Source organism: Dermacentor andersoni, chromosome 3, assembly GCF_023375885.2.
Source record: "Dermacentor andersoni chromosome 3, qqDerAnde1_hic_scaffold, whole genome shotgun sequence".
NCBI classification, from domain to species: Eukaryota; Metazoa; Arthropoda; class Arachnida; order Ixodida; family Ixodidae; genus Dermacentor; species Dermacentor andersoni.
Genome location: NC_092816.1, coordinates 135,717,361 through 135,744,278, shown reverse-complemented (window position 1 = coordinate 135,744,278; position 26,918 = coordinate 135,717,361). Strand labels below are relative to the sequence as shown.

Genomic DNA, 26,918 nt, shown 5'->3' with positions numbered 1-26,918 from the left:
TCGTATTACCTAGTCATTATATTTCAGAAGTCTTTAAAATGCCACTCGCTACTTCAAGATTGGCGTAGAGCAATTGTGGTCCCAATTTTTGAAGGCGGCAATAGAACAATGTTGAGCAGTTATATCCCTGTGTCTCTCACATCGGTGTGTTGTAAAATATTTGAGCATATAGTGGCAAAATACATCAGAAAATTTTTGGAACAAGATGACTTATTCTGTCCGTTTCTGCATGCATTCCGCAGTGGCCTTTCAACTGTAACGCAGTTGACCGAAACGATTCATGATTTCTGTGTTGCTATAGATGCTTGTGTACAAGTCGATGTTATATGCATAGATTTTGCGAAGGCTTTTGAGAAATTTCACACCGTAACCTGCTTTTCAAGCTTCGCAATGTCGGTCTTAGTGCGGGTGTTCTCGATTGGATAGGAGCGCATTTAAATGATCGCCAACAAGAAGTCAGAGTGGCAGATACTATGTCGGGAAATTACGAGGTGTATTAGGGCGTGCCGCAGGGTTCCGTACTAGGGCCACTACTTTTTCTGCTATACATTGATGATATCTCAGCAGTTGTCCAATCACCTGTAAAAATTAAGCTTTCCGCAGATGACTACCTAATTTATTGTCCGGTAACATGCAGGGCAGATCAACTTAAAATGAACCAGTGCCTGCAAAACTTAGGCTCGTGGTGTTAAAAATGGGGTATGGAAATTAATTTTAAGAAAACCACTTACACAAACATAACAACAAGAACGGAAGTGACCTAGTTCACATTTAATATTGCCGCTAATACACTGGTAAAAGTATGTCGTTACAAATATTTGGGTATAAACATAACAGATAAATTGAACTGGCGTCCTCATGTTGAAAATATTTGTCAATCAACATATCAGAAGTTGTGCTACCTGCAAGGAAATTGCGCCAGGCGACAGAAGAAGTCAAGTTGATTGCATGCGAGATATATGCCCGTCCGAGCCTAGAATACGCTGGTGCTGAGTGGAGCCCCCATCAAAAGGTTTTAAAACATAAGCTAGAACGAAATAAAAAAATGTCACTTCGCTTTATCTGCTCTAAATATCGATGACGTGACTCGGTAACAGAAATGTTAAAAATATGTAATTTGGAACCACAGGAATCGAGAAGGCAGATGCAGCGATTAAAATTGCTTTTTCAAATACTACACCCAGATGTGAAAATAAACAAGCATGATTATCTAACACTCTTTCACAAAAGGTTACCACGAACAACACGCAGTAAATTCGTGCAACCAATAATAGCTCGAACAGATTTATTCCGCTTTTCCTTCTTTCCTGACGCTATTAAAATGTGGAATGAATTACCCAATGATGTAATAAAAAAATGCTATGAGTGATTTCGGGGTTGGTCTTGATAAGTATTTCGTTCAAGCTGTATAGCTTATTATTTGTTCCTTGCATGTAGTTGGTTTGGTTTTTCTACAAATGTTATATGTGTTACAAATGTTCTCCAACAAATGATCTTCGATGTTTGTTCTATGTACAATTCAATTACTGACCCTCCCTGTAACGACCCTCATGTGATGGTTAACAGTATGACCAAATAAACAAATAAAATCTCGACATTACGTCACTTCCAACCACTGCATTCCACCATTGGAACACCGGATGAAAACGTTCTTTGCTGCCACAGACTAATAAATATAAGAAACGATGTTATATGGCATGCAAATAACCTAATTACACCTAACTTGGACTGCTGCGCATGCAAACGCGTTCGGTAATTCCCTGAAAGGCAAATTCGTTGGAGTTGTAGGATGTTATTCAAGAAACTTAGCGCACATAGTTTACACCCGAATGGTTTCTCGGTTAATGCTACTGCAATTTTTTCTGTTATTATGTGAGTAGGGCCAACGCAACCATTCCGGGTTGAAATACTTCTCTTGATCTTTACGTTTCTGGGAACGTGTACAATTTATTCACTACAGTCGTCACATTCTCACCACGTAAAAGGCAAACGTCCTCTATATTGAATTAATAAAAAAAAAAACACAGACAAGCCAGGTTGATTTACCAGCGAAGCTCATAATTCAGTAACAGCAGTCACCTCCCCCAGGAACGTACCGCGCGCAATCAGACTAGCAATACTTCACAAATGAGTGCTACAGAAGCTTTTATGGACTGCATTCTTGGCACGCTGAGCATGTCACCGTTCTGAGTTACTCTAAGAGAACAAATTGGGAGTTACATTACAGCTTGGTGCCGTCAGTATCCAAACCAATAAATTTCATTGGTATTTATTTTGAATATATACCCTTTCATTGAGCGAGGAATAGAGGTTTCCCGCGCACCCTTTCCTCCTCTCTATATTGTGCGGCTCTGCTTGAAGGTGTTGCCATCATGTTCTGCGCAACAATTTGGAGATGTTTTAGCTAGTTGTCCATGGAATTTACATGATGCTAGTTTGTACGAGGCTGTCGAACAACCATTCTGTAGCCTTTCGGTGCAGCGGTAACCACAATGTGTGGAAATGTTTCTTGGCTGCGCAAACATGCTATGCGCGTCAGCCGTGGCGTATATAGGTGCTGTAAATTGTTTTGGTTATATTGTTTTTTTTTTACTTTGCGAAGAGCAGTGGCGTCTGTGTGCATTGCTAAAACATACATTCTCGCTATCTCAACGCTTCCTGTAACAACTAAAACACAAGGGTACTCGTGTAAGGCCAACTTAATGCAAGCCGGAAAAATCTCTAAGAACCAATCGTTATGAAATAATACCGTCAGCCACCGCTACCTTTCTGATGCTTTTAAAGTATAATAGACCTGAAATCACTACGCCATGACGACGTTAGCGTGCTGTACGAGGCCGATGGCGCTAAAGACAGCGATTGCTGCGGTTTGGCAAGCCAGCATGACCCACATCAGATTCCACCTTCGGGTTTGCCTTTACGCCTTGTAAAGCAGTAATATCCAAATGTATATTGTGAAGAAATTTGTGAGGACAAAATTTCCGCGACACGAGTGAGTGGGTCGTAGAGGTCGGGTCAAACAAGACCGAACAATGAAGCGGCACAAGAAAAACTAGAAGAAAACAAAAAATAAAATCAGTTTTCATCCTCATACCTCGCAAAAAAAAAAAACAACGAATAATCACTGCCTAGCGCCGCAATAATACCTCGCTGGCAATGCCGTATGCTTGGACCATGCGCTGCATAGAACAAACACATCTAGAACCCATGGTATCTACTGCTGCTTCGGACGCTCGCACAGTCCGCAGCCGGTCACTCGACCATTACGGAAGTGTGATTCGCACTGTGTGTATGTTGTTATTACTAATCAAACCTATTTCGGTAGTGGGCCGAATCTTTGTCGAAGAAAAGATGTATTCATGGAATGTATCTATAAGTAACAATTTGAACGCTTGTCAGAGTCAACAGCACAACTTATGCGGCGGCAGAACGGTACCCCACTGTTACGATCGTCACATGTTTCGTAACTACTCCTAAGAGCTAAACCAGAGCTTAGAATTACAGCGTGAATGACTGCATAAGGTCCCATTCATGAAATAATTCAGAAATACGCAAGTGATCTCTATGGCCGATTTTAGCCTCAAACATGCTCGCACACATATTGTGCTTGGTGCTCCGTCTGCCTCAACGCCGGTTGAAATTCCGGCCATGCCGTCATATATCATTGCAGCATATATCTCACATAACAGTTTCCCACATAAAAGACGCCAGGTCATAATAAGTAGACCGTGGGAGCACGTAAGCAACCACCAGAAACTGCCGCCGAGTGTTTACCTGGCACATAACACCAAGCCAGAATGCCGACTGGCCATAGATGGCGCCACGGCCTGCGCAATATGGCGGCGCCCGAGGACCAAAAGGCCTATAGAAATGGCAATATTTGAATACAAACCGCGGCAGCTCATATTTTACCAATGGTTCTTCAAGATTCCTTCTAGCACACATATTTGGGAGAGTGACATTAGCGTTGCTAAACAATGGTATGCTTGATACACTGACCGTAGAAGCGGAATACATCATCCTTCGAGGAATTCATTCAAAGCTTCCTACATGGTATGAAATCTTAAACACCTGATATACTGTAACATGTCGCAGGGCCTGTTTAACGCAAAACTATTGAGGTGTAACACATCACTTGTGCTTTGCCAGACCACAACGACATTTAAAAGGAAAGGTACGGTCTGGTCGCGCGCATTGAATATATTGTGTAATACTTTATAAGAATTATTCACATCTTTATTAACACTTGTTCCTATTCGGCGGACTGCATTCATCTTTAGAGGAATATGCGGACCCATTCGTATATGCAGACACTTGGGAGGAGCAGATGGATGAAGTAATTAAAGAGCGCCGGAAACGATGGGTGCGTAAACTTTGCTAAAATCATTGTGAAGTGATTGTGTTTTTCGATACAAATAAATTGAAGGACGTGCAGTCATAAATTTGTCAGGCATAAATTACAAGGCAACATTGCTAAATGAAGGTACGTAAGGATGGTAGTCACGTGAGACTTTGTAACAATATGTTGCCAATGCAATCGTTGCGAGATTTTTATCATGCCTGGGTGACGACTCATCAAGAGTCACAAAGAATTTATACCTGCTATCCATTGGCAGGAATACGTGATAACAGATAATCAGAACTATATGCAGAATGAAGGATATTTAGTTACTTATATTTATCTAGGAATTAGACTTGCCGTACTTGTTCAGCTGGACAATTCGTTTGCACGAGAACCTACTGACACGCATAGACATGGACGGCGACACACGACCAGAGTGGGTCGTCATACCTTTCAGTCCGTGTCAGTACGTTCTGCTGGAAACAAATTGTGCTATGTGCAAAGAATTAGCTCAGGCAAACACTATTCTGTTCTTCAGTTGGTTTCAATGCCCATACTCTTATGTGAAATGAGCGCACCTTTGTATTGGAGGTTTTTTGAAGTATAGCTACGCAAGCAGCTTAAGTTACACCTTAATTGAACAAACTTTTTGCGTTTCAACTTAAGTACGCATAAATGCCTTAGTTTATTGACGAGAATGTCCATATGTGCTCTTTACGTGTAATCATTCTCACTACACCATTATGCGTTGGGGTTTAGGAATGATTCCCTAATTATTGGTCATGCGCCTCTTTTGCAGGCTCAAGGTATTGATATGGGATGCATGACACCAGATGGAAGCACATTAAGAGACGGAACAACATGCATGGTCAGTGTAGCCGCAACATTCGCAATCTTGCTATGCATTGCTGCTGAAGCACTAGTGGCTCTTCCATTTTTGATCATCAAGGATTTCGACAATGTCATGTTGAAAGGTTGCCTTAATCGTTTTAAGTGCTTAAATATCAATTAGCTTTGAAATAAACAGAATGAGATGCCTTGATGTTGCTACAACAATTTCACTGTGCATGCCATCTCTCCCCAGTGCGGTTCCCAAGCGCAATAGGATTCCGAATTTCCCAATACAAGCCACATTTTACGGTAATTATACCCATGCCCCAACAGGTATAAGAAGTACACAAAAAGAGTTTCTCCCAGCGACAAACATCTTTCGATGTTTCCCTGAGAGTGAAAAGTTGTAAAACACTGAAGTAGGGCGAGGTGAAAAGTGAACTCTTTCTCGGGAGAGAGTTGGTTCAGGAATACCACACACACCACAATCACAAGAATATCGGGGCGTAAGGTCACCTTTTGTCGAGTAGAAAGACAAGGGTCAATTGCGTCTGCTGTTTAGACAGTTTTCGCCGTACATTTCACACTAATTGGTGGTGCTCGCTGGTATTGTACGACGTAGAATACTATTTGTGGAGCTCCGTGCAATGTGGTCAGACATACGATCTTCACCATAGAAGGAGCAATAAGCGTCAGAATACTTTTGGATGCAGTAGGCACATCTTGCGCCAAGTGAAAATGTAATATTACTGAAAATCCAGGTAGAGAAATTCTGGAAAACTGCAACAATCGGGGCAATCGCATTCCAACATCGCCCATTTCAGTCTTCTTTATCGATGAGGCTCAATACGATGAGAGACACTAACAGAACAGATACTAACAGAAAAATAAGACGCTGTGTTGAGCCAGGGAATGATATGGAAGAAAATACTTCTGATATTTAGGAAAAGTTACACCTCACAGTTGGCCGCATGCGTATAATGCTTTAAGGCAAGCATTATTGCGCACTCCCGAACCCGGTCACCAGTTCGGTATTCCACGCATGCCATCTTCCAAGATACTAATGTCGGGTTTCGATATTGTTCTGCTTCTTGATGCTTAGTGGCGTCTGGCTAGAAGCGGCCAATGTGGAATGGCCAGATGTCCGGAAGATTCACGGTGGTGATATCGGAGGAGGCAGGGGCACCTTGGAGCTGCCCCGTAGCTTCCCGCTGTAATCAAGTAGCATGGCTTTTCGGTGTTGGTTTACGGAGCCCTGGAACAAATGTTGGACATATGGTCCTGCAAACATGTAAGCCAAATATTATTACACTGCATGCTAGATAGACATTGCAGTATCGTTTACAAAACAGTGAAATATCGCTGCTCTCTCCTGTGTGATGTCGTCAGCAGCTACGGAGCAAGCGGCAGCATGCGACCGATTAGGTACTAGCGGATTTTGTGAACGCAATAACTTTCTCAGAAATACATATTTCCTAATTTTGAGTTATATTGACACAATGATGTGGGGCGCCGCGGGACGACGTGCGCTAAGGTCGGCGCCATAAAAGACGATCAAGCGCGTAAGCGCTTCATCGTCATTTCATCGTCTTCATCGTCAGAGGAGGCCCACAAACCCGTGGGCCTCCTCTGTAGTGTTGGTCAGAAAGAAAGACAATACACTACGCTTCTGTGCAGATTACAGAAAGTATACCCGTGTCAACAAGCGCGATGTTTATCCATTGCCAACATCGACGACGCATTGGATCGGCTACAGCATGCCAAGTTCTTTTCTTCGTCGGACCTTAAATCAGGGTATTGGCAAATCGAAATCGATGAAAAGTATCGTGAAAAAACATCGTTTGTGACACCCGACCGGCTTCATGGGTTCAAAATTCTCTCCTTCGGTCTCTATTCCGCACCTGCCACCTTTCAGCGGATGATGGATACCGTGCTTGCTGAACTCAAATGGCAAACCTGCCTCGTACACTTGGATGACGTCGTCGTTTCTCGAGCACGTTCGACGAACATCTCCCACGACTCGAAAGTACCCTCGCTGCGATCCGTACTTCCGGCCTCACCATCAAGCCTGAAAAATATTACTTCAGGTTCCAGGAGCTCAAATTTCTTGGCCATATCGTTGGTTCTAGAGGCATCCGACTAGACCACGACAAGTTAGCTGCCGTCACCGAGATTTCACCACCCACAGACAAGAAGGCTCTCCAGCGCTTTCTTGGTTTGTACGCATACTACAGGCGCTTCTTCGAGGGATTCTCGAGAATTGCTAAGACTCCGACGCGGCTTACACGCGACGATGTGCCTTTAATTTGGGCGGACGAGCATCAGCAATCGTCCAATGAATTGCGAAAGCGTTTGCAAGCGGCCCCAATACTTGCTCATTTCGACGAAGACGCTGACACTGAAATTTATACTGACGCCAGCAGTACGGGTCTCGGCGCAGTTCTTGCGCAGGGGCAAGCTGGTGCGGAACGTACCATTGCTTATGCGAGTCGCAGTCTCACAAAGGCTAAGATAAACTACTCAACCACTAAAAAAAGAATGCTTAGCGGTTGTGTGGGAAATTAGTAATTTCCGACCCTACTTGCACGGTAGACCTTTTCAGGCTGTCGGCGATCGCCACGCCCTGTGCTGGCTTGCCAACCTCAAGGATCCTTCAGGCAGACTAGCCTGTTGGAGCCTGCGCTTACAAGAGCACACAACCTTACAGTTGTCTACCGATCTGGAAGGAAGTACAGTAACGCTGGCTGTTTGTCACGCGCACAACTCCGTACGACCTCATCGGACCCTCAGCATGACTTGTCATTCGTCGGCGGTTTTGACGCCATAAAGATGGCTGAGCACCAGTGCATTGACGCTGAGCTGCTACCGCTCATCGAGAACCTTCAAGGAGTTGAAGGTATTTTACCTCACTCGCTCGTGCGCGGCATATCATCGTACTATTTGCGCCAGAACGTTCTTTAAAGGAAAAACTGCGGAAGTGGCCCGAATACGTGCCTCCTTGTCGTGCCATCGGCGCTGCGCCTAGACATTTTGCAAGCCTGTTATGATGAGCCCTGCGCGGGACACCTGGGATTCGCTAAGACATTAGAAAGGATACGACAGAAGTATTACTGGCCCCTTCTTTTTTCTTCTGTGCAACGGTACGTGAAGACCTGCGGCGATTGTCAATGCCGCAAGAAATCACCAGTTAAACCGGCTGGCTGTCTTCGCCCTGTCGACCCTCCTGAAGCGCCGTTCCAACAAATAGGAATGGATCTACTTGGGCCATTCCCAGTGACCTCTTCGCGCAACAGATGGACAGTCATCGCTACCGACTACTTAACCCACTACGCCGCAACCGAACCTATCCTTCAAGCAAACTTGTATGAAGTGGCCAGTTTATTTCTGCGCCACATCGTCCTACGACATGGTGCACCGTCTGTTCTCATCACCGACCGCGGTACAGCATTTACAGCCGAACTTATGCACGACGTTCTCCAGCTGATGCATAGCTCTCATCGCAAGAGCACTCCGTGTCACCCTCAAACCAGTGGATTATCTGTATGTCTGAACAGAACGTTGGCTGATATGCTCTGCGTGTATGTCGACGTAGAGCACAAGATGTGGGGTGAGATGTTACCCTAAGTGACCTTCGCGTATAACATTGCTGTACAGGAGACTACACAGTTTACGCCGTTCGAACTTGTATACGGGCGTAACGTCATGTCATGCTTGACACTTGACGCCATGCTACACCTGACACTTGACGCCATGACGCCATGACGCCATGACGCCAACACTTGACGCCATGCTACCTCTGGCTGATAATAGCGCGGCCAGCGAACACGTGGAAGAGTTCGTAAAAAGAGCCGAAGAAGCAGGCCAGCTTGCTCGGCGTCGTATACAGAGCCAACAGCATACCTCCAGCCTGTGATACAACCAGGGTCGTCGCGACGTCCATTGCGATACCGGCGCGTACGCGTGGGTCTGGGCGCCCATCCGTTGCCGTGGACTTTCGGAAAAGTTGCTCCGCCGATATATTGGTCCCTACAAGGTTACACGCCGCCTAAGTGACGTGACCTACGAAGTCGCCCCCTGCAGTTTTGACTCCGGTTCCCCCGTTGTCGCCCTCGCGCTGAAGTTTACGTAGTGCGCATGAAACCGTAATATGCGCGTACATGAACGCCGAGATGCACCTGAGGAGCTCCATTTCTTGTCGTCGCCGAAAGAACTTTTTGACGCGACCGAGACGATCGCTTTTCCCATGGAGGTCAATTGAAACAATGATGTGGGGCTGCTGCACCACGGGACGGCGCGCGCCAAGGTCGGCGCCATGACAGATGATGAAGCGCGTAAGCTGCACGACCTTCTTCTGGCCCGCCATTAAAGAGAAGCGTCTATCTTGCAAGACTCAGTCTTCAATATACGTTACAACTTAAATAAAAAAATACGCATGTTTGCTATCTCAAACAAGCAAAAACAGTGCTTCATTTCTGTTCTTTCGGAGTTGATTGAGGGTTGTTTGTTTAATGTGTTTTTTTCCTCGAATCATGTGAGGTAGCGCCCGGCGTACTACATGCGTACTCTTTCGGATATTACGTGCCGGAGTCAATCACTTCCCTCCTACTCACCAATTCATATAGTCATCTCCTAGACTACACGTACCCTTGCCTGCGCGCGCTACCTCTCTTCCACACGCCATAAGCCTGCCCTGCTACCGTAGCGGCAGAGCGCGCTGACTCCTGGCTAGGCGCATCCTTGCACATAACTTGGTGTTGAGGTATTTATAGCCTATTAAAATGAAATTTTGACATCGATACGGAGAATCGCGCTGTGCGCATTGTTCAGTGGATCAAGATGGCGCACGGCAAAGACGGTTCACAACATGTAACTCTGCTTCATAAATCAGGTGCCATACTATGGTAGCTACGCTGGAACTTCAGTCACAAAATTTAGCACTCCGCACGTTCCATCAATGCTTCGGTGTCTGCCAAAGATATTTGTGAGCGCGCGCATGCACGTTGCGATGTCCCAACGGGCTGAAAATAAAAAAAAAGACATGAAGAAAAAACACAGAACTGTAAAGTGATTTAAAACAACGCGCTTGCGGCTATATACCAAAGTGTGCTTGTAAAGATTAAAAGCTTGTCATTCAATACTTTATTCAACATACTGTAGGAGTAAGTTTTACTTATCTCTTCGTCCTCTGGCTTCTTCTTTCTTGGTGTTTTAGTTCGCCCTCAGCTCTTTCTAAGCCACTGCACTCTTCTCTGCTCCGATATTCCGGGAGTAAAGATGCTGGATGTCAGTAATTTGAACTGAATGTTTTTACAGGCAGACATTAGCTGTTACACTGAGTACATATTAAACAAGGAGCAAAGGTTCGCATTAACGAATGCGGCTGAGCAAAGGCCTCGGGGCAGTCCGTCACTCCGATCGGGCACATGACGAGAACGGTCCGTTGTCTCTCAAGTCTCAGACAACACTGGAACCTCTCAGTATATACTAAACAAGGAAAACTAGTTCCTATTACGTATTAAGTTCGTATTACGTATTACATATTAGGTATTATAGTACATATTAAGTAGTATTACGATATCATCGAGCGATGCTCAAGAGGCGAGCCGCCGCGAGAACCACGATGAAGTTGGTCGGTACCCTTGCCGCGAGCGAGTGTCGCCATGACTGCCTTGCTCCAGTGTAAATAGCCTCGGAGCAGTCCGTCGCTCCGATCGGGCACTTGACGAGATCGGACCGTTGTCTCTCAAGTCTCAGACCACACTTGAACCTCTCAGCCGCACAAATTCTCACCCCCAGCCGCTCGACCATGTGTCCGGGTTGCGTAACTCGCACCGGCTGTGGCCACCGCCAGAACTACCGAGCCGCCCACGACGCCTCGGTCGGACCCAAACACTCCCCACGACTCCCTTCTCCACATGCCGCTAAAGCGGCCCACTGCGCGATTTATGGCGCTCGCGAGAACCAGTGTGCGAGAATCCCTGCCGCTCGCTTTTTCGCCGGACAGCGTCCGGCCTTCGCCTTCCCAAAGCAGGCGTTTTCTCGAAGCGGCCCGCGTACGAGTCAACAGCAGAACATTGCAATGCAACAGATACACAAACACAGAGTGGACCCCAGAGAAGTCGAGCAAGCACGCACTTAAACCAAACAAAAATAATGCACACATGAGTTTAAACAACGCGAACATTCACAACGACCTTACAGTAGGGGTCACAAAATGTTGAACAATGTTCAAGTGCGAACGCCGCCACTGGAAGAAGTCTCTCTAGCCTCCACAGTGTTGCACTGAGATCAGAAAAGGAGGATAGCGTGGTCAGAGTAGACCACAAACAGGGCGAGCGAACATTTAAACTCTGACGTGGACACAGAAAACGTTCCACGTTCCGCTATCCGCACTACAGTCGTGCGAAGCTGCGTCTGCCGCCGCGCGTAGAGACTGAAGCCGCCACGTAGATACCGCAATGGGGCCTCTCGCCGATTAAATGTTCTGACAGCCGCGTTCTTTACTTGGCCTCTGTGGTTAACAAGCGCGTTGCATCGCCGGGCAGAACAGTGGCGATGATGATAACGATGAGTATAGTGATCACTAAAAGAAAATGACGTTTAATTTTGCTGTCAAACCAAGCGGCCCGAAGACCCATCTCGCATGGCGAGAGCGTCGCCCACGCCTGAATCAGCATAGCAGCGAAAAAATAAAACATAATGAAAAATAGTAAATACGCTTATTTAGGGCGGGGCTTCCCGCTAGCCCTCCCTTTTTTTTTGTTTTAGCACCGAACGATTAAAGAAAGCAGTCTTTTGGTGCGATAACGATCTCTAAGCCCACCTGGGTTACAAGTATTCGAAACATTTTTGCTGCAGGGTATTCGTGAGGCGGCGTCATTTACCAGTAAGGCCCATCTCTCAATAGTAATAAATGTGTTTCGGAGACCGTTTAAGGTTTGGATTTTAGGATAAACGAAGCGTCTGTGGTCGCCACTTGTGGGCAATAAAGTGAGGCACTTGGTCACCGTACGCAGATTTAAAATGTTTACATCAACTCTGACAGGCTAACGTTTCCCACTGAAATTAAATTTTGAAGCACTCCCGCGCAACATGGCGATAAAGCGAACAGAGAGCACCAGAGGGTGCACGGTTAGTTCATATCCTGCTTTGCTGATGCATTCCGCCTAAATTAAGACAATGCCGAACTTTTCGTCGCACTAGATGTGACGTCTAGATCGCCTTCTTAGGGTTCCGTAGCCTCACGCTACGCGTTGTTCTGGGAATCGTTCCTTAAACCGGATAAAACGTCGTAATATGCTTTGTTTCTTGAACTACCCTGTTGTAGGAAACGACAGCACTTGATTTATTGCACTTCGGGCGCGGAAACTTCTAGTTCTCCATTGTCATTGCGAGTTTACAGAAGCATAGACGCTTTGCTGTGAAATCATCATACTTATATGTCTGCCTTCCCTCAGGATTGCGAGGGCGCCGGGGTTTAGGCTACTTGCGTCGATGTGTATTTTGCTATTGACGTTTTGCCGAAATGTTCGTACGTTTGTAGTACCTGCAGTTGTAGTGAACGCCGCAGGGTAGGTCTGGTTGTAAAACTCAAGCAGCGCATCATTTGCAGACCCGAGTCTGCGTTAGTAGAGACCTCGAGCTGTTGAATTGATGATCACGAAGGCACATTTCTGTTGGAGCCTTCCTTCCATCTCGCTTGCATCACTCTCCACCCCGAGAAGCCTGGTTTTTTACTATATCAGGAGTATGTCGTCACTGTGGCCGTTACCAGCGAAACGCACAAGACAGCAGCCAGCATCCCACACAAGAATAATGGGGTGGAAGAGGCAAGGAACGCTTTGCTTTCAAATGTCAAGAGCGCGGACCACCGCAGTAGTCCAGTGGTTATGCGTTCAGCTTCTTAGCCCCACGACGTGCCTTTGATTGATACGGTGGAGGCCGGATCTCGGTGGATGCGAAATGCAAAACGCTAGTGTGCATAAAGATAGGTTCCTGTTAATGAAGCTCTAGTGGTCAAGATTATTCCGGAAACCCCGACTAGGAGTGTCTCATATTGAGATCCTGGTGCTTGCACCCTAGAATTATTTTCTACAAGCCGCTGTTATTACTCGCAGTGAACTTTGAGTGATGTTCGATAGCGCCAACATCTTCCTCTAGATATCAGGTCTGTACAATCGAGACTATGGGGTGTTAGGTGCCGGATGTACCGGGTTGCAATTGGCGCAGTCGAAGAGTACGTGTGAGATACTCTATGGAATACGAAATGCCAGACAGTTGGGCTGACTGACAAAAAAGGAATCGTAGTGCGAAGCCATCAGGCTTCACTAGAGCATGCATGAATCACTGTTCGTTTCATTCTTGCACGGTACAAGAACAAACCAACAAACCGAGGGCTGGTCGGTAGCCGGGATTGCCCCGGACATATAAGCTTTGAGCACCGACTGGCGTGCCCCAACTGCCTCATGCTATGTCAGGGTGTCACTTCACGTAACCTTGGCTAGGAAAAAACAGATCGACACGGAGCCTCTACACTTTGCTTATGGCACAGTAGGGTGAAAAAAACAAAACGGTTGGCAAGAATGCATCTGAATTTCTTGTAGTTCTTGTCCAACCTGCACGTATCTCCCTTTGTTCTTGTCATTCGGAATATATTTTCACCTTAATTCATGTGAATGATAAGCAAATGTTTATGATTTAGTGAACGATTTTCCAGGATGAAACTCCTGTCTCACATCAAGAGCTGTTGTTAGCAGCAGCTATTACATAAATTTGATAAGTACTTATCTCCTTAGTTAACAGGAATATCGGTAGGCCAATAAAGCTGTGAAAACATCGCCTTTCAGCAGAGATGATCACCTCAAATTCAGAAACATTGCGAACGTGCGTCCCGTTTTTTACTGCCAAATCAGTTAAGTTCTTGTAATTGGGTTCGCCTTATACGCCCTTGCCCTACCCAGTCCGACAACGCCACGTAGGTTTCTCGATAGCTCACAGAATTCACATCCGCCAAGCGTCATCTTTATCACGGCTGCAAATTCATGGGCCAAATTAGATTAATTAAATCCCGTAGGTCACAACGCTTTCTTTTGCTCCTGATATCAGTTGTAGAATTTCGGCCTGAATATTGACTAAGCCCAACTATTCGAAATAACTCATTTTAACTCAAAAGACTATGAGACGCAAGAAGCCTTCTATAGTACAGCTGCCTACTGACCTGTAGTCTTAAATAATTCGCACAAGGACTTAATTTAGGAAGACGTGTAAGGAGGCTCCAAACTTGAAGGTCATGTCAATTGCCATGATGCAGTAACGTCGGGCAGGTAGGTTCTTCGATGTTGTCCTAACGAACAATGTAAACAATGAAAAACTGACTCCCTTACATACGTTCTAAAAGTTTGTTACACTGATGACAATGCCACCTCACATTGGTAAGACACAAAGTAAACAAAAATAAACATCACATAAGATACAAGATAAGCCGGATGAAATATATTCCGAATACTAAAAAGTTGAACGACCTCGAAAAATAAGTATTAGAATGGGTTTTTGGCCAAACAGCTGCGGCTAAAAGGTTCCATAAAGGTGTTCATTTTTTTTAATATATGTAGCCTACTCAGACAAGGAAAGTCTCAGTGTTAATGTCTGTCCACATACGCACTTCGGATTCCACAAAATGCATTACTGTATCACACAGACAGAAAGTTCCGTACATCACAAACGAGTTAAAGTCAGAACTTGTTTATCTAATGTACACTATTCCTTCCGTATCATCACACATTTGAAGGCACCTGCACAAACATATTAAATATTCGTATTTCTTAAATTCCTAATCTGAATTATTACATTTGAAAACGTCCCCACTAGTTCCCCCACAAAAACCGCCTACGATAGCTGTGTTCCTGGTAGTAGGTTAAATCAGTTGAAAAAACAAAGCAGGCGAGCGAAAATAACCTGGTCGTCATCCCTATAGGAGAATGGTGTTGTCGCAGTAAATTATTTCAGAGTCGAACGAGTCAAGGGAAACAGCTGGCGTTTAAAAAATTCTCGCGCTTGAACAGGCAGTAGTGCCACTACAGTCCAATCTGTGGCTTAAAGGGCAATCGTATGTGCATGAGGGAACATCGTATCAAAGATGTATTGGGTGGCGAGCGATAAATGCTTCACCAAGCTGCCCTTGTATGACATAAAGTATGTGCATGTTCAACTTTTTATGAATTCCTCAAATAAGTATTTGTTGGGCTCCAAGAAAAGGTTACAGTAGAACACTATTTATTTTTCATTCGAATTCTTTGTAATCTTAGTCTGCCGACATGCTCAAATTCAAGTATGCTTTCATAATGTCTCTTTATTTCTCGGCACGTCATATGGGAGGCTAGAGAGTTTTCACCGCCACTTCCAATTTCTCTACGAAAATCGGTACCGTGAACGTAAACGATAAAGAAAAAATATGTCTATGCCCTGCACGGGCAAAGACCTTGCTTTCTTAGAGCAAAATCATTTATTCAGTCGTCACCATCTATATAAGCTTACGCATTTTATCAAGAACCATACACTGGTTTAACCCGACGCTTGCCTAAATAGCGACGTTTACACACACTGCTTAGCTCTTCGTGCCCTTGAACAGGTAATCATTGCAGCCGCATAGGAAAATGAGCAAAATGAGAAAGGTGAAAGCAGGAGCCAACGTTTCGACTAGTGGACAAACGTTGGCTCCTGCTTTCACCTTGTTCTCGTTTTGCTTATCGCCTTGAATTTCCATCTCCCGCCTTCCCCCTGTTTTAACTGCTTAAGAAGATAACTTGAGTGATGTGTACTCAGCAAAAGAACAATTGAAGAATATTTATTCTTAACTACCTTTGGTATAAAACTGCGAACTTATCTAAGAGCCGTAAGCAATTTTCGCAAAATGGCAGCGTCTTCGGGGCTCGAATTGGACAGTCATTTATGTGCGAAGAGGATAGAAAATAATATACCCGACTAAAAGTTTAATTAGGCCAGTTTATTCATTTCGGTCGAGTAAAAGGCGCAGAAATAGAAGACAAAAGAAACGAGTGCCGCTATAACATAAAGCTATTCCAAACTTTTTTATTCCAATTCTGCAATCAGCCCTCTACGATTGGTCAAAAACTTTTCTGCACTTCGCCTCTGTCAGGCGACGTCACGGAAACCGAGATGGCTCCCCATCTGGTATTACGTGCACACACTGATTATGCATGATTTGACGAAACAAAAGAAAAATAGTTATTTCTGATTGGACGCACTTTTGTCATAAGCCCTCGGCTATTCGTCAAAAGTTTTGGGACTGCATTCGCTTCACCTGTCGGTCACGCGACATCCCCAAACAGCGAAAGCTCACCGCGTAAAAGTGATGTGTACGTGTTAAACATGAATCAATATGCCAAACAAAACAATTTTCTTCTGAATAGCCGCAGGCTGCACCATTGCGAAAGGACTAAAAGATAGCTGTCACCGATCGCTCAGGCACTGGCTACTCGCACCTGCCAGAGAGCATGGGTTTATTTGCGTATAATAAAACTTCTGCGAGGCCCTGCAACGTTTTCGAACACTTTCGGCGCGTTTACGACCTCGTTCTGCCAATTCTTATTTCCTGACGATCCGTTTTAACATAGTTGTTAAGCTTCCGTTGCATGCCACCGCGATTTTCGACCAGCCACTGCAAGCTATGTAAGGGAAAGTGGGCCAGTCGCCGACGCCGGCACCACCTTCTTCATGTGGTTATCGACTTTCAGTGCACTGACTCGGCCCCATCGAATCGCTGTCCACTTGAGCGTGCTCCTCGCCTCTTAACCAATTAGATCAGACAAGCGGCTCAGTGTAGGCAATGTTATTCGTTTTTCAAGCAAACAAAAGTGACCTCCTATGAACGAGGAGAGTGTTTGAATGGTCTGTTGAGGCAACACTGCGGGCCACCGGCTGGCGCTTGCGTAGGCGGTTAAGCAAATATTACGTCAGGAGATTGGAATAAAAACACGTTGTAATAGTTTTAGGCTATCGGGACCCAGTTATACAAGGAATTGGTTGTATGTCACCCGTTGCTTTCTGTTTTTTGTCGTTGTGCTCTTTCCTCATCAGCATTATTCTCAATTTGCCTGCATACATAAAGTAATGGCCTTTATTTCAAGGGGAGGAAAAAGAAACAAATGAAAGGCAGGGACAACAACCAGGGAAGTTCTGGTTTTTCATGGGGGAAGAAATTGAACAAGATAGCAATTACTCGTTTTCAGGAATACGCATGAAGCGATTGTTAACAGAAGGTCAATTTTCTTCGGCCACGACTATTTGCTTCATTTCTGCGTTCTTCTGACAAATTGAGGCGGTACTCTAGTCTATACAGCCGGGATACATGCCCTATTTGCAGAATGTATTCAATGGTCACCGTATATTTCATGCAGGAATGACTCGAAGGATAGCATATTGGTGAACTGTGTGTGCAGTTGATCAGCGAAAGCTACGTCGCGGAAAACTTCAGCTAAAGAAAAGAAATTTCGTTTGTACAACAACCCTAATATAATGACGAATGTTGAATTTTTTCGGCATGAATTACAGATGGCAGACTCAATAATGCACGGAGAAGAATGTCACCTCGGTGTATGCAAGGAAGGTCGATGTGAATCGGCGTTATACTCAACATGTGCAACATTTCATTGAAACGGATGACACGAACTCTCGGCAGGAATACTTTATGTCTAGAATTGTTTTGCCAGAGAAAAGTAGTCGCAGTTATCATAATTTTTATTTCGTGGTGTGTATATTACGCTGTTTATCTCAATAAAAGTCAATGTCCTGCTGTTCTCGTCCATTTTTATGAATGACATTGTTTTTCAATGTTCACAGAATACATGCATTTCTTTACATTTCTTTGTCAAACGAAATTATGACAAAGAGCACGTACGAAATGTCTGCAGTCGTTCTCATAACTGTGTATTTGACATTGAACTCAAACGGCGTGGGGGGGGGGGGGGGCAATAACGTATTTGGCAATGCCCAGCATCTTCAAGGACGGCGGAACACTATGAACCTAATGGCAGATGCTCCCTAACAGAAAGCACGTGCTAATAGTAGTACAGTAGTAACAGTAACACTAATAACAGTAGCAGTAACAGTAACACCAGTAGGAGTTGCAGTAACTGCAGTGAGAGTAGCCAGTAACAGCAGCAATATTCTTCGAAAAGTCTTCGCCGTGTGCTTTCAACACCAAAAAAAAATATTTAAGAAATATAAATGTTCAAGAACGCTTCCAGATTAATTTAAACTTCTTATGGTAATCTCGTTACAATGCTTACGGTCGTGCTTCCACAACTGCATGTCTTAGACAGAGTGGACTACTGTGGGTCTTGGACAATAATAGCGTATATCTCGGATAGTAATAGCACATAGGGCCAGACATTTTTTCTCCAATTTTTGTTAGGCCACTCTACAATGAGTGTCCGGTGTACGCATACTTTTGAAACAGTTTACGATAACTAAGAGGTCGGTGTAAGTTACGCCACTGACCTTCAAAAACGGCTGTTTTAAGCTGCTTTAGATATTCTTATTTTCCAAGGAGATCAGACCAGAACATCTTTTCAGAACTAACAGTAGCGCAAGCGTTTTGGGGACAATTTGAAATTGCCGTTCCTTTCGTAACTCGTTCTGACGCTTTTTTGAATATTGTTTTGAATGGCATTGATAATGCCTTTCAATCCGTGCCACTATTTCTACCACTCACTGAATATCTTGCACAAGATATATTTAAATAAATTACTGTCAACGTTATTTAAAACCTAGTGGGTTCACGAAACAAAAATTTCGAGCTTGAAATACGAATTGCATGTTAAACCATAAGCGCCTCACAATAACCTTACATTATTTGAGCGCACTTGGTGGCGTAGAAAAGCTATATGAGACCTTTCATATTTCGCAATTTAACCACGAAGCAAAAAGGCGACACTGAGTGGTGACGAAATGAATTCGCACCTAAGGAAACAGGTCTCACGGGCAATAGAAAGCAATCTGAAAGCGACGCTTTTGTGTATAAAAAACACCGGATGTGATTGGAAAAGCTGATAGACGTCATGACCATTGTGTGCCGCTTTGGCATTGCATTTGCGTCTCGTCAGTTTGTTGCTGCTTCTGATCCTCCAAGTGAAATACTTTCGAGCGTAATTCAACAGTGACGACTTTGGTGCGCTGTTGGGGGCCAGAGAGTGCCGAGTAATACGAGTAATACGTCCGATATGGTATCGAATTGTTTCAAAGAAGGCGATACAGCAGTGGCCCCCATCTCCAGACGTCTCACAGCCATGCCAAAATAGTGGTCACTGTCGGGGGAAGGGCTCAAGAAGAAGCTTTAGCTTGGGTGCTTCTATCTAAATACATGTAAACGGAGAATTTATTTTTCTCGGCAAAAAATGCACCAAGTTTGGCGAAGTTTGTTGCATTTAAAGGAAAAACTTAAAATCTCGTGTCTCGTGGTTTCAAATTTTCGGTTTAGGTCGTCAATAATTTTTTTAAAAAGTGGCAAAAATTGAAAATGTTCAGAAAAGGAAGCTATTAAGTTTACATCTCTGTAACCCACCAATGAAAAATGATATCACAACTATGTGAATTGCATATAATAGTATATTTAAAGTGGTCAAAGTTATGTTACAGATGAATGTAAAAAAATTTGTAATACAGAAATGCCGCTTTTTAGAATCCTTGTACACAACGTATGAAGTTCACGTACGATATAAGATGACACATGATACTTGTCCGCTTTCAATGATCTAATGAATGCCGTTTACAGAACCGCAATATTTGCTCTTGATTCATAGCTATTAATTTCTAAACTTTGTGCTTCTATTTCCTTTTTTCAAACTTTCGAATTTTTCGAAATCATCTTAACAAAATTCAAGCTCTAAATCGAAATTGCGCTTCCAACGGTCAATAGAATAACTTTCTCTCTCAAATGCAACGAATTTTACTAAAATCAGTCCAGAGGTTATCTCAGAAAAACGTTGTTTGCGTTTTACATGTATTTGAATAGGCCGCGTCGGAGTTGGACCTTGGCTAAAGCTTCCTCTTAAAGGCAACGATTTCAGATAGAAATCTTAACTTAAGCGTGAGCTGAGTGCCCAGTTAGTTTTGTGCATAGCCAAATTGGGCCCTCTACTCTCAGTTACCATGAGAAACTGAGAACAGCCAGGACGGCCATGTCAAAGGCCTTTTGAGTCATGTGAGCGATGCGCCAGGGCCTTCGTGGCTCGGGCTGTGTCGTCATTTCTGTCGAAAGAGCCTAGAAAATTTCATATTTGACTAAAAACGTTTAACTTTATCGAGTTTATTTATTGCTGGAGAGAAAGAGACGTAGAAAAAACAGAGAAAAAGAAAGAAGTTACGCAACACTGTAAACGAAAATAAACCCACCTGGGAGTTTTTAAGAGGTGATGTGCCCTAAAACCTCCCCTCCTCAAATATTTACTCCGATGTATGGGAGCAAAACAGCGCCATTCCCTCGTTTCACTCCGCTGGCTAGCTGCGGGAGTATTAAAGCGACATGACGCGATTTTACTCCGCTTAAAAATCTTGTTCTCCCGTGAAACTCCGTCAGGGAGTTTTAAAAAGCTCCCCTCCGCCGATACAGGTTGGTCACGTGGCGCTTCCCATGAGGCTGTGCGCCTCGCCAGCGACCGGGCTCGTTCGGCGGAGCGGGCAGTGCTCATGGCTGAAGGTTTGTTTACGTCTGTGAACGGTCGTTCCGTGACAGCGTTTCGTCAATTTGTTTCCCGTATTTCCTTCCAGAAAGTCTTATAGGCATGCCTGAAGCTCACTGTATCTCAGCTTCAGGTACATTAGCTGTTATCACTTTGCTGAAAACGATGATTGCAAGAGCCACGTTTTCAAGTGCGGAAAAAGGCTTAGGTGTACCTCGAAGCTGCTCACTGGCTCGTGATGTCGGCTCACTATCTGGTTGTGTTTTCGTGCTGCGTCACCCTGTCTTATATTCTTCAGTACGTGAAATGCGACTTCTATGTCCTTTTGAGTATATGCTGACAACGTCCAGTGTAGTGTTTGAAAGGACCGTGTAGCAATGGCAACAGCAGCTACTGTTCTACACTGTACAAAATTTCCGTCATTATACGGAGGATTTCCGTCATTATACGGAGAACTGCAGGGTAAAAATACGGAAACTAGGTCATATTTCAAAAATACGGCAAAATCTGCCGTTAATATACGGAAAGTGCTCTCCGTTTTCAGCTTTACGGACATTTTCACTATAATCATATGTACGGCTATACACTGTTTTGGACGAAACAGACAGAAGTCCGTATTTTTGTTATGTGAACATCCGTATTATTGTGAGAAAACTTAAGCTGTCTGAATGAGCGCTCGTACTCGTAAAGTTTCAGCCAACAATATTTTATTGAACACGCAAACTGTACGCATTATGAAGATGCGTACAAAATGTGAGAGCTAGCCTTCTACCAAAAGCTGCAATAACAGATCGTATAAATATATATACGCATCTTCTATTGCGGTCGCGGTTTGCCGCGCATATGGGCCTCGCTGATCATATGCGCAAATATATGCGTGTTCTCGCAATGTTCTCAAATTAAGCGCTTTGTAGTTAATAGTTGTAGTTTAAGTGAACGAAGAGCCGTGGACATACGTGCATACGTAAACAAGCTTGCAGCATTCAAGTGCTGGTGCACTGGGAATGACATTGGTGCTCTGTATACGCCAAAAATTGTGTGCACTCTAAATCAGTACCGAAATGCAGGGAGTGGTATAATGACCGTAACGGCATTTACATTTTGCAACAAATGGTCTCGAAGGGGGCTCGCGGCCTATAGATCCAAGTACAACGGTCGGATGAAATTTTCGAATGCGGCAAGCAATTAACCCAAGTGTCAAAGGGCATTGCTGAACTGCAATGTAGTTGGTTTAACTCATTCCCATAATATTTACAAAATATCTCGTCTCTGACAATAACTGCCCATTCATTGAGACAAATCGATTACGCATAATCTTCACTGTTCATGTGTTAATTCTTGCGATAAGATGTAATCGCAAACATTTGGCGCTTCATCTTGAACCAAGACCGGTAAGCGCGCTCGTTCTTGTACGGTAGAATAAAGAACGCGAACATGCACCGACATGTGTGTAAACTACTGGAAGGTGACTGAAGATGAAGGACCTATTACCGTGCTAGTACTGTGTGTACTGTCAAAAAGAAGAAAAAAATAATACGGAAAGAAAGAATGTCCAGTGCCGAGATGTAACGATTCAAGCTTTATTTCTTTTTGACCTAGAATGCAACACCATTAGTTCCATGTGCTTTATATATGGGTAATGTTATGACACAACTCATTATTTACCCGTTCATTACATGCACCAACCAGCCCAAATTATCACTATACTACAGATTATGGACGCATCGCAGTGCATTGCTTTGCACTTCATTGCAGCACAGGGGTTAGCTATCCCCAGTAGCGAACGCTTTGGTTGACCTCCCTGCCTTTCTGCTTCTTGCATTCTCTCTCCCTTTGTATAAAACGCACTAACTTGTGGGAGAGAAAGTGTTCTCCTCTTTTAGAATTCAATTAATTGTCAAGCAATTATATTGCAGTTCCAGTAACTGTATCGACCGGGTCCCGGTCGAAGAAACCAACAGCAGGCGTTTCAAGACAACAGTGAACTGTTATGTTTATTGCGCTGGGCATAGTGGAAAGGGGGTAGTGGAAATAGAGGGCAAGGAAAGGCACGTGTCGTTCCAGCGTGCCAAGATAGCTTGTGCTCGTTGAACTGATACGATACAGTAACTAGAGCACAAATGCGAAAACGAAACAGATTCTGTTCTCCGCGCTCACAGAGTGCGGCACCAGGGGGCAGCGCGCGCTGCGCGTCCGTTAGGAGTGGCAGACGGAGCTGCACATGTGTAGTCAGCCGGAATTTTTCGTGTCGTGTTGTAAAAGTTGTTAATTTGCCGTAAATATCTCTTGATTTATACTCAAGAGTGAAGCAAGACTCCAAGGAAGAGAGATTGACGCATCGGGAGCGAAGAACAGAAACGATGGATGGTTACGCTGCTTGGGTGGGTCTCGGCACGTTCGAATTGGCTAAGTTCCGAATTTGTCGCTGTGTTTTGTACGCTTGTGCGCTCGTCATTTGCCGTCATCGCGCGGAGATATTTGCGCTGGATGTCTTTCACTTCGTGTGCAAAACTCTGCACGCTGCGGCATAGAAGAAGTTGTCCTGTGTTTGGGTGCATGTATGCGCTTGGACACATATATATCCTGCTTGCTCTCAACGGGTGCTCAACAGTCTACGCGCACTCGTAACTTGCTCATGAGGTAAGCCCATTTTAATCTTATTTGGTTTGCATAACGTAGGTGTTAAAGTGATGTGTGGTAAGCCGGTGTCGCGAACAGAAATATTGTTTCAAAAGACCACTATGCAACGTCTTAGGGCAAAACTGACGCATGAATGGGGAAAGGGATCACCCTATCTTTTCAGATCGATTCCAGTCGTAGCGCGATCGGCTCGATCGCAATTTCCGTGAGGTACTCCTAACCTTTTGCTCACTCGCGTTAAAAGCGTAGAATAAAACTGCGTTCAGTTGCGCACTTGTATTGACGCTTGTATTGGCTTGAGAGCATACTGTATCCGATACAAGAACTTCTGTTAAAATACGGAAATAAACGTTCGAGGCAATAGCAGTCGCTCACTACCTGTGATCGTTACTTTCTTGCTTGGGTGCACGTTTTAATTGTGACCAGAAAAAAAAGGTTCTTTGCTCTGGCTGCTCTGCTGTGTTTCCTCGGTGCAACATTTTGCAGTGCAGCAAGACGTGTTGCTTCGAATGATGTCTGGGCAGTCAAGGCATTCGTGTCAGTAAGCAAGCAGTAAACGGGGTATCAGTGCGAAAAAAATTGGACATACAAGACGAGCGAATGGTATCATCATTGACTCTTTTATTTTACGAATAATTCAGTTGTATTACTAAAGCGGAGAGTGGATATGCATGAAAGTCACATTGTATTGATACTCAGCAAAAACAAGGCAACTTATCATTAGTAATCAATCCTTTTCTTTTACTGAAAGGCAAGTTACTGTTGTGCTGGAGCTGAGAAGAGGTCTGCTGCCTGCAATGGGTCCATCTCTCTCAAGTTATCGCAGTATTGTAGCTCTCAAAGTGAGTGGATTTTTTTTTCTCTTAGCTATTTGCCAGCTGAATCATGACTGCCACCTGCCACCTGAATCAAGCTGTGTAGGTGATCACTGTTAGTGACATTGGAGTGCTGGTGGACAAGCACTCCTTTATGATTGCAACGCATATGACAGAGTGTAGCTGTAGCAGTATGCGAAGGTGTTAATCTCTAAGCCAAATTAGGTTCTTTGAGGTAATATGTTAATATATTTATGACATTGGATTGTGGTCTAGTAGGCAAAAATGCTAAACAAGGAGAAGTAATTTTAATTTGCACTTGGTAAGATGTGCAAGCAATTCAGGTTGTTACACATGAAATGGGACATTTGTAGATGTCTTCTACAATGCTGCAGTCCTGAATAGCTTCAGAGTTTAGTGATAGCACTATAATTTATCTGTAAAGCATGCAGCACAGTTTAGCATTGGGGGAGGCTGGCATCAACAGGCGTCTACTTACTTAGTTAGTTAAATGGGGTTTAATGGCGCAAAAGCGGCTAAGGCTATGCTGCGCCAAACATGAGGTGTTTTAAAATCCAGTTAATGAAGGAAAAGGCTTTGTTAATAATCTATATTTTATGTAAAAATCCAGTGTCGTCTAGAAATTTACGAACGTCACATAATGGGACGAGCGGGTCATCACCGAAAATTAGAGCAGGGTGTAAAGGTATGTGTAGTTGATATAATTTGTGCAAAAGTGTTCGTCTGTGTGTTTCAGTCTGCGTACATGTGAGTAATATGTGCATAACTGTTTGTGGCTGTTGACATTTCTCGCATGTTGGTGTGTCTTCTTTTGTAAGTAATTGTGTGTGAGGTGTGTGTGCCCAATGCGTAGTCGGCATAAAACTACATTGATGAACCGCTCCTGATGGTAGCATGACTTCCACTCGCCAACTATGGGTTTCGTGAGATGTAGTTTGTTGTCAGCACAATGGTCCCATTCGCGTTGCCATTTCGCCGTTAAGGCTTTTCTAATCGCGCGGATGCTATCTTTGTATGGAAGTGTTGTGTTTGTTATCTCTTTGTTCGCTGCCATCGATGCATATCTATCGGCTGCTTCGTTACCCGGTATCCCAACATGACTTGGTACCCAGGAGAAGTGGATTGATCTCCCATATTTGTTAAGTGCGACCATGTTTAGTATGTCCCCTAACAGGGGTTCACACTCAGATTTTAGGTTTAGAGCCTTCAGTGTACTTAAGGAATCAGTGTAAATGACTGCGTTTTTGTGCTTGCCAGTGATAATCGTTTTCACTACAACCCATACAGCGTAAACTTCAGCAGTGAAAACAGAGGCATGTTTTGGTAGACGAATACTTCTTTCCCAATTTTCTGTTACGGCCCCTACACCCACGTGTTGTTTTGTTTTGGACCCATCAGTGTAGAATTGCATGTGATATTGATATTGGTCCTGAAGAACACGGAATTCTTGTATAATGTGGTCGGAGGAGTGTCTCTTTTCCTTAAATGTGTTAATGTCCAGTCGCACAACTGCGTGAAATCGTACCACGGGGCCAACCGTTCTGGTTTCTTGGCAACCTGGAGGACTTCGTGGGGAATTTCATAATCCCGACACTATTGCTCATACCGCAGTACAAGTGGCCTAATCATGTTTGGTTTATTTGTGTAGTATAAGCGTGAGTTACACTGTGTGACGATGTTGTAGCATATGTGTTGCGGTGGTGACTGAATTCTGAGTTTGTAAGGAAATGTGAGGAATGTTCTGCGCTGCTGTAATGAGGGTTCGTTACATTCAACATATAAACTTTGAATAGGTGACGTCTACTTACTGTGAAGTTCAAATGAGGTGTTACTGTTAGGGTGACTATACATAATTTATGGTTTAATTCTAATCTTGTATGAGGCATACATAGTTTACCCACTTCGTTAAACAATAGAGACGTAATATCTATGTATACAAGTATTACCCATTCATTTATGCCATTTGGACAATGGCAGAAATGCATGGGTAATACTTGTGTACATAGACATTACATCACTATTGTTTAACCAAGTGGTGCTCCTGCATGCTAAATTTTACAGGGCTATTATTAAGTAATGTCAACTTTTGTTGTAACATTAAGGCACCTTTTATATTAGTACAGATTACCACCATTGTGTACCATCATAGTGTGATATTTACACTAAATGTATTTGACTTTGCTATAAAACCCTGCACAGTGGTGCATCATGAAATTTTTTCCTATAGTTTCTGGCCTCAGAATGCACTTCACGTTATATTCTTGTTTGCAACAAAACTATAATGCAGGTTTCTCTCCTTATATTTTGTGGCACTTCAAGCTGCGGCGAGCTAAACCACTGGGCAGCAATACTGGAATCGCTACTCCGTGTGGAGCTGTCTTCGAACACACACAAGGAATACATAATTGCTTGTTTAGCGCAAAACAATGGACACAAGAAAGACGACAGAACAAGGCGCTACTCTCAACTGACATCACTTTATTGCGTCCCTCCATTGTACACAGCAGAATCTAGAAGAACATGCGCTGTGAACACCATGTGCAGGAACCACCAACATCTGATCACAAGAGC

General features: G+C 44.0%; 1 protein-coding gene across 2 annotated transcripts in view; it reads left to right on the top strand.

Moving 5' to 3' along the window:
• LOC129383158 (uncharacterized) overlaps positions 1–17,955 on the top strand; it is a 100,999-nt gene extending 83,044 nt beyond the window's left edge. Inside the window, exons 5-7 of one of the 2 annotated variants that reach the window (XM_072286775.1) lie at positions 4,281–4,363; positions 5,142–5,210; positions 17,744–17,955. In XM_072286775.1, the coding sequence (XP_072142876.1) occupies positions 4,281–4,363; positions 5,142–5,210; positions 17,744–17,845 (254 nt within the window). In that variant the 3' untranslated portion in view covers positions 17,846–17,955. Of the gene's footprint in view, positions 1–4,280; positions 4,364–5,141; positions 5,211–6,275; positions 6,459–17,743 lie in introns of those variants that run through there. The other variant, XM_072286776.1, reaches the window with a different exon arrangement.
• The last annotated feature ends 8,963 nt before the right edge of the window (positions 17,956–26,918 follow it).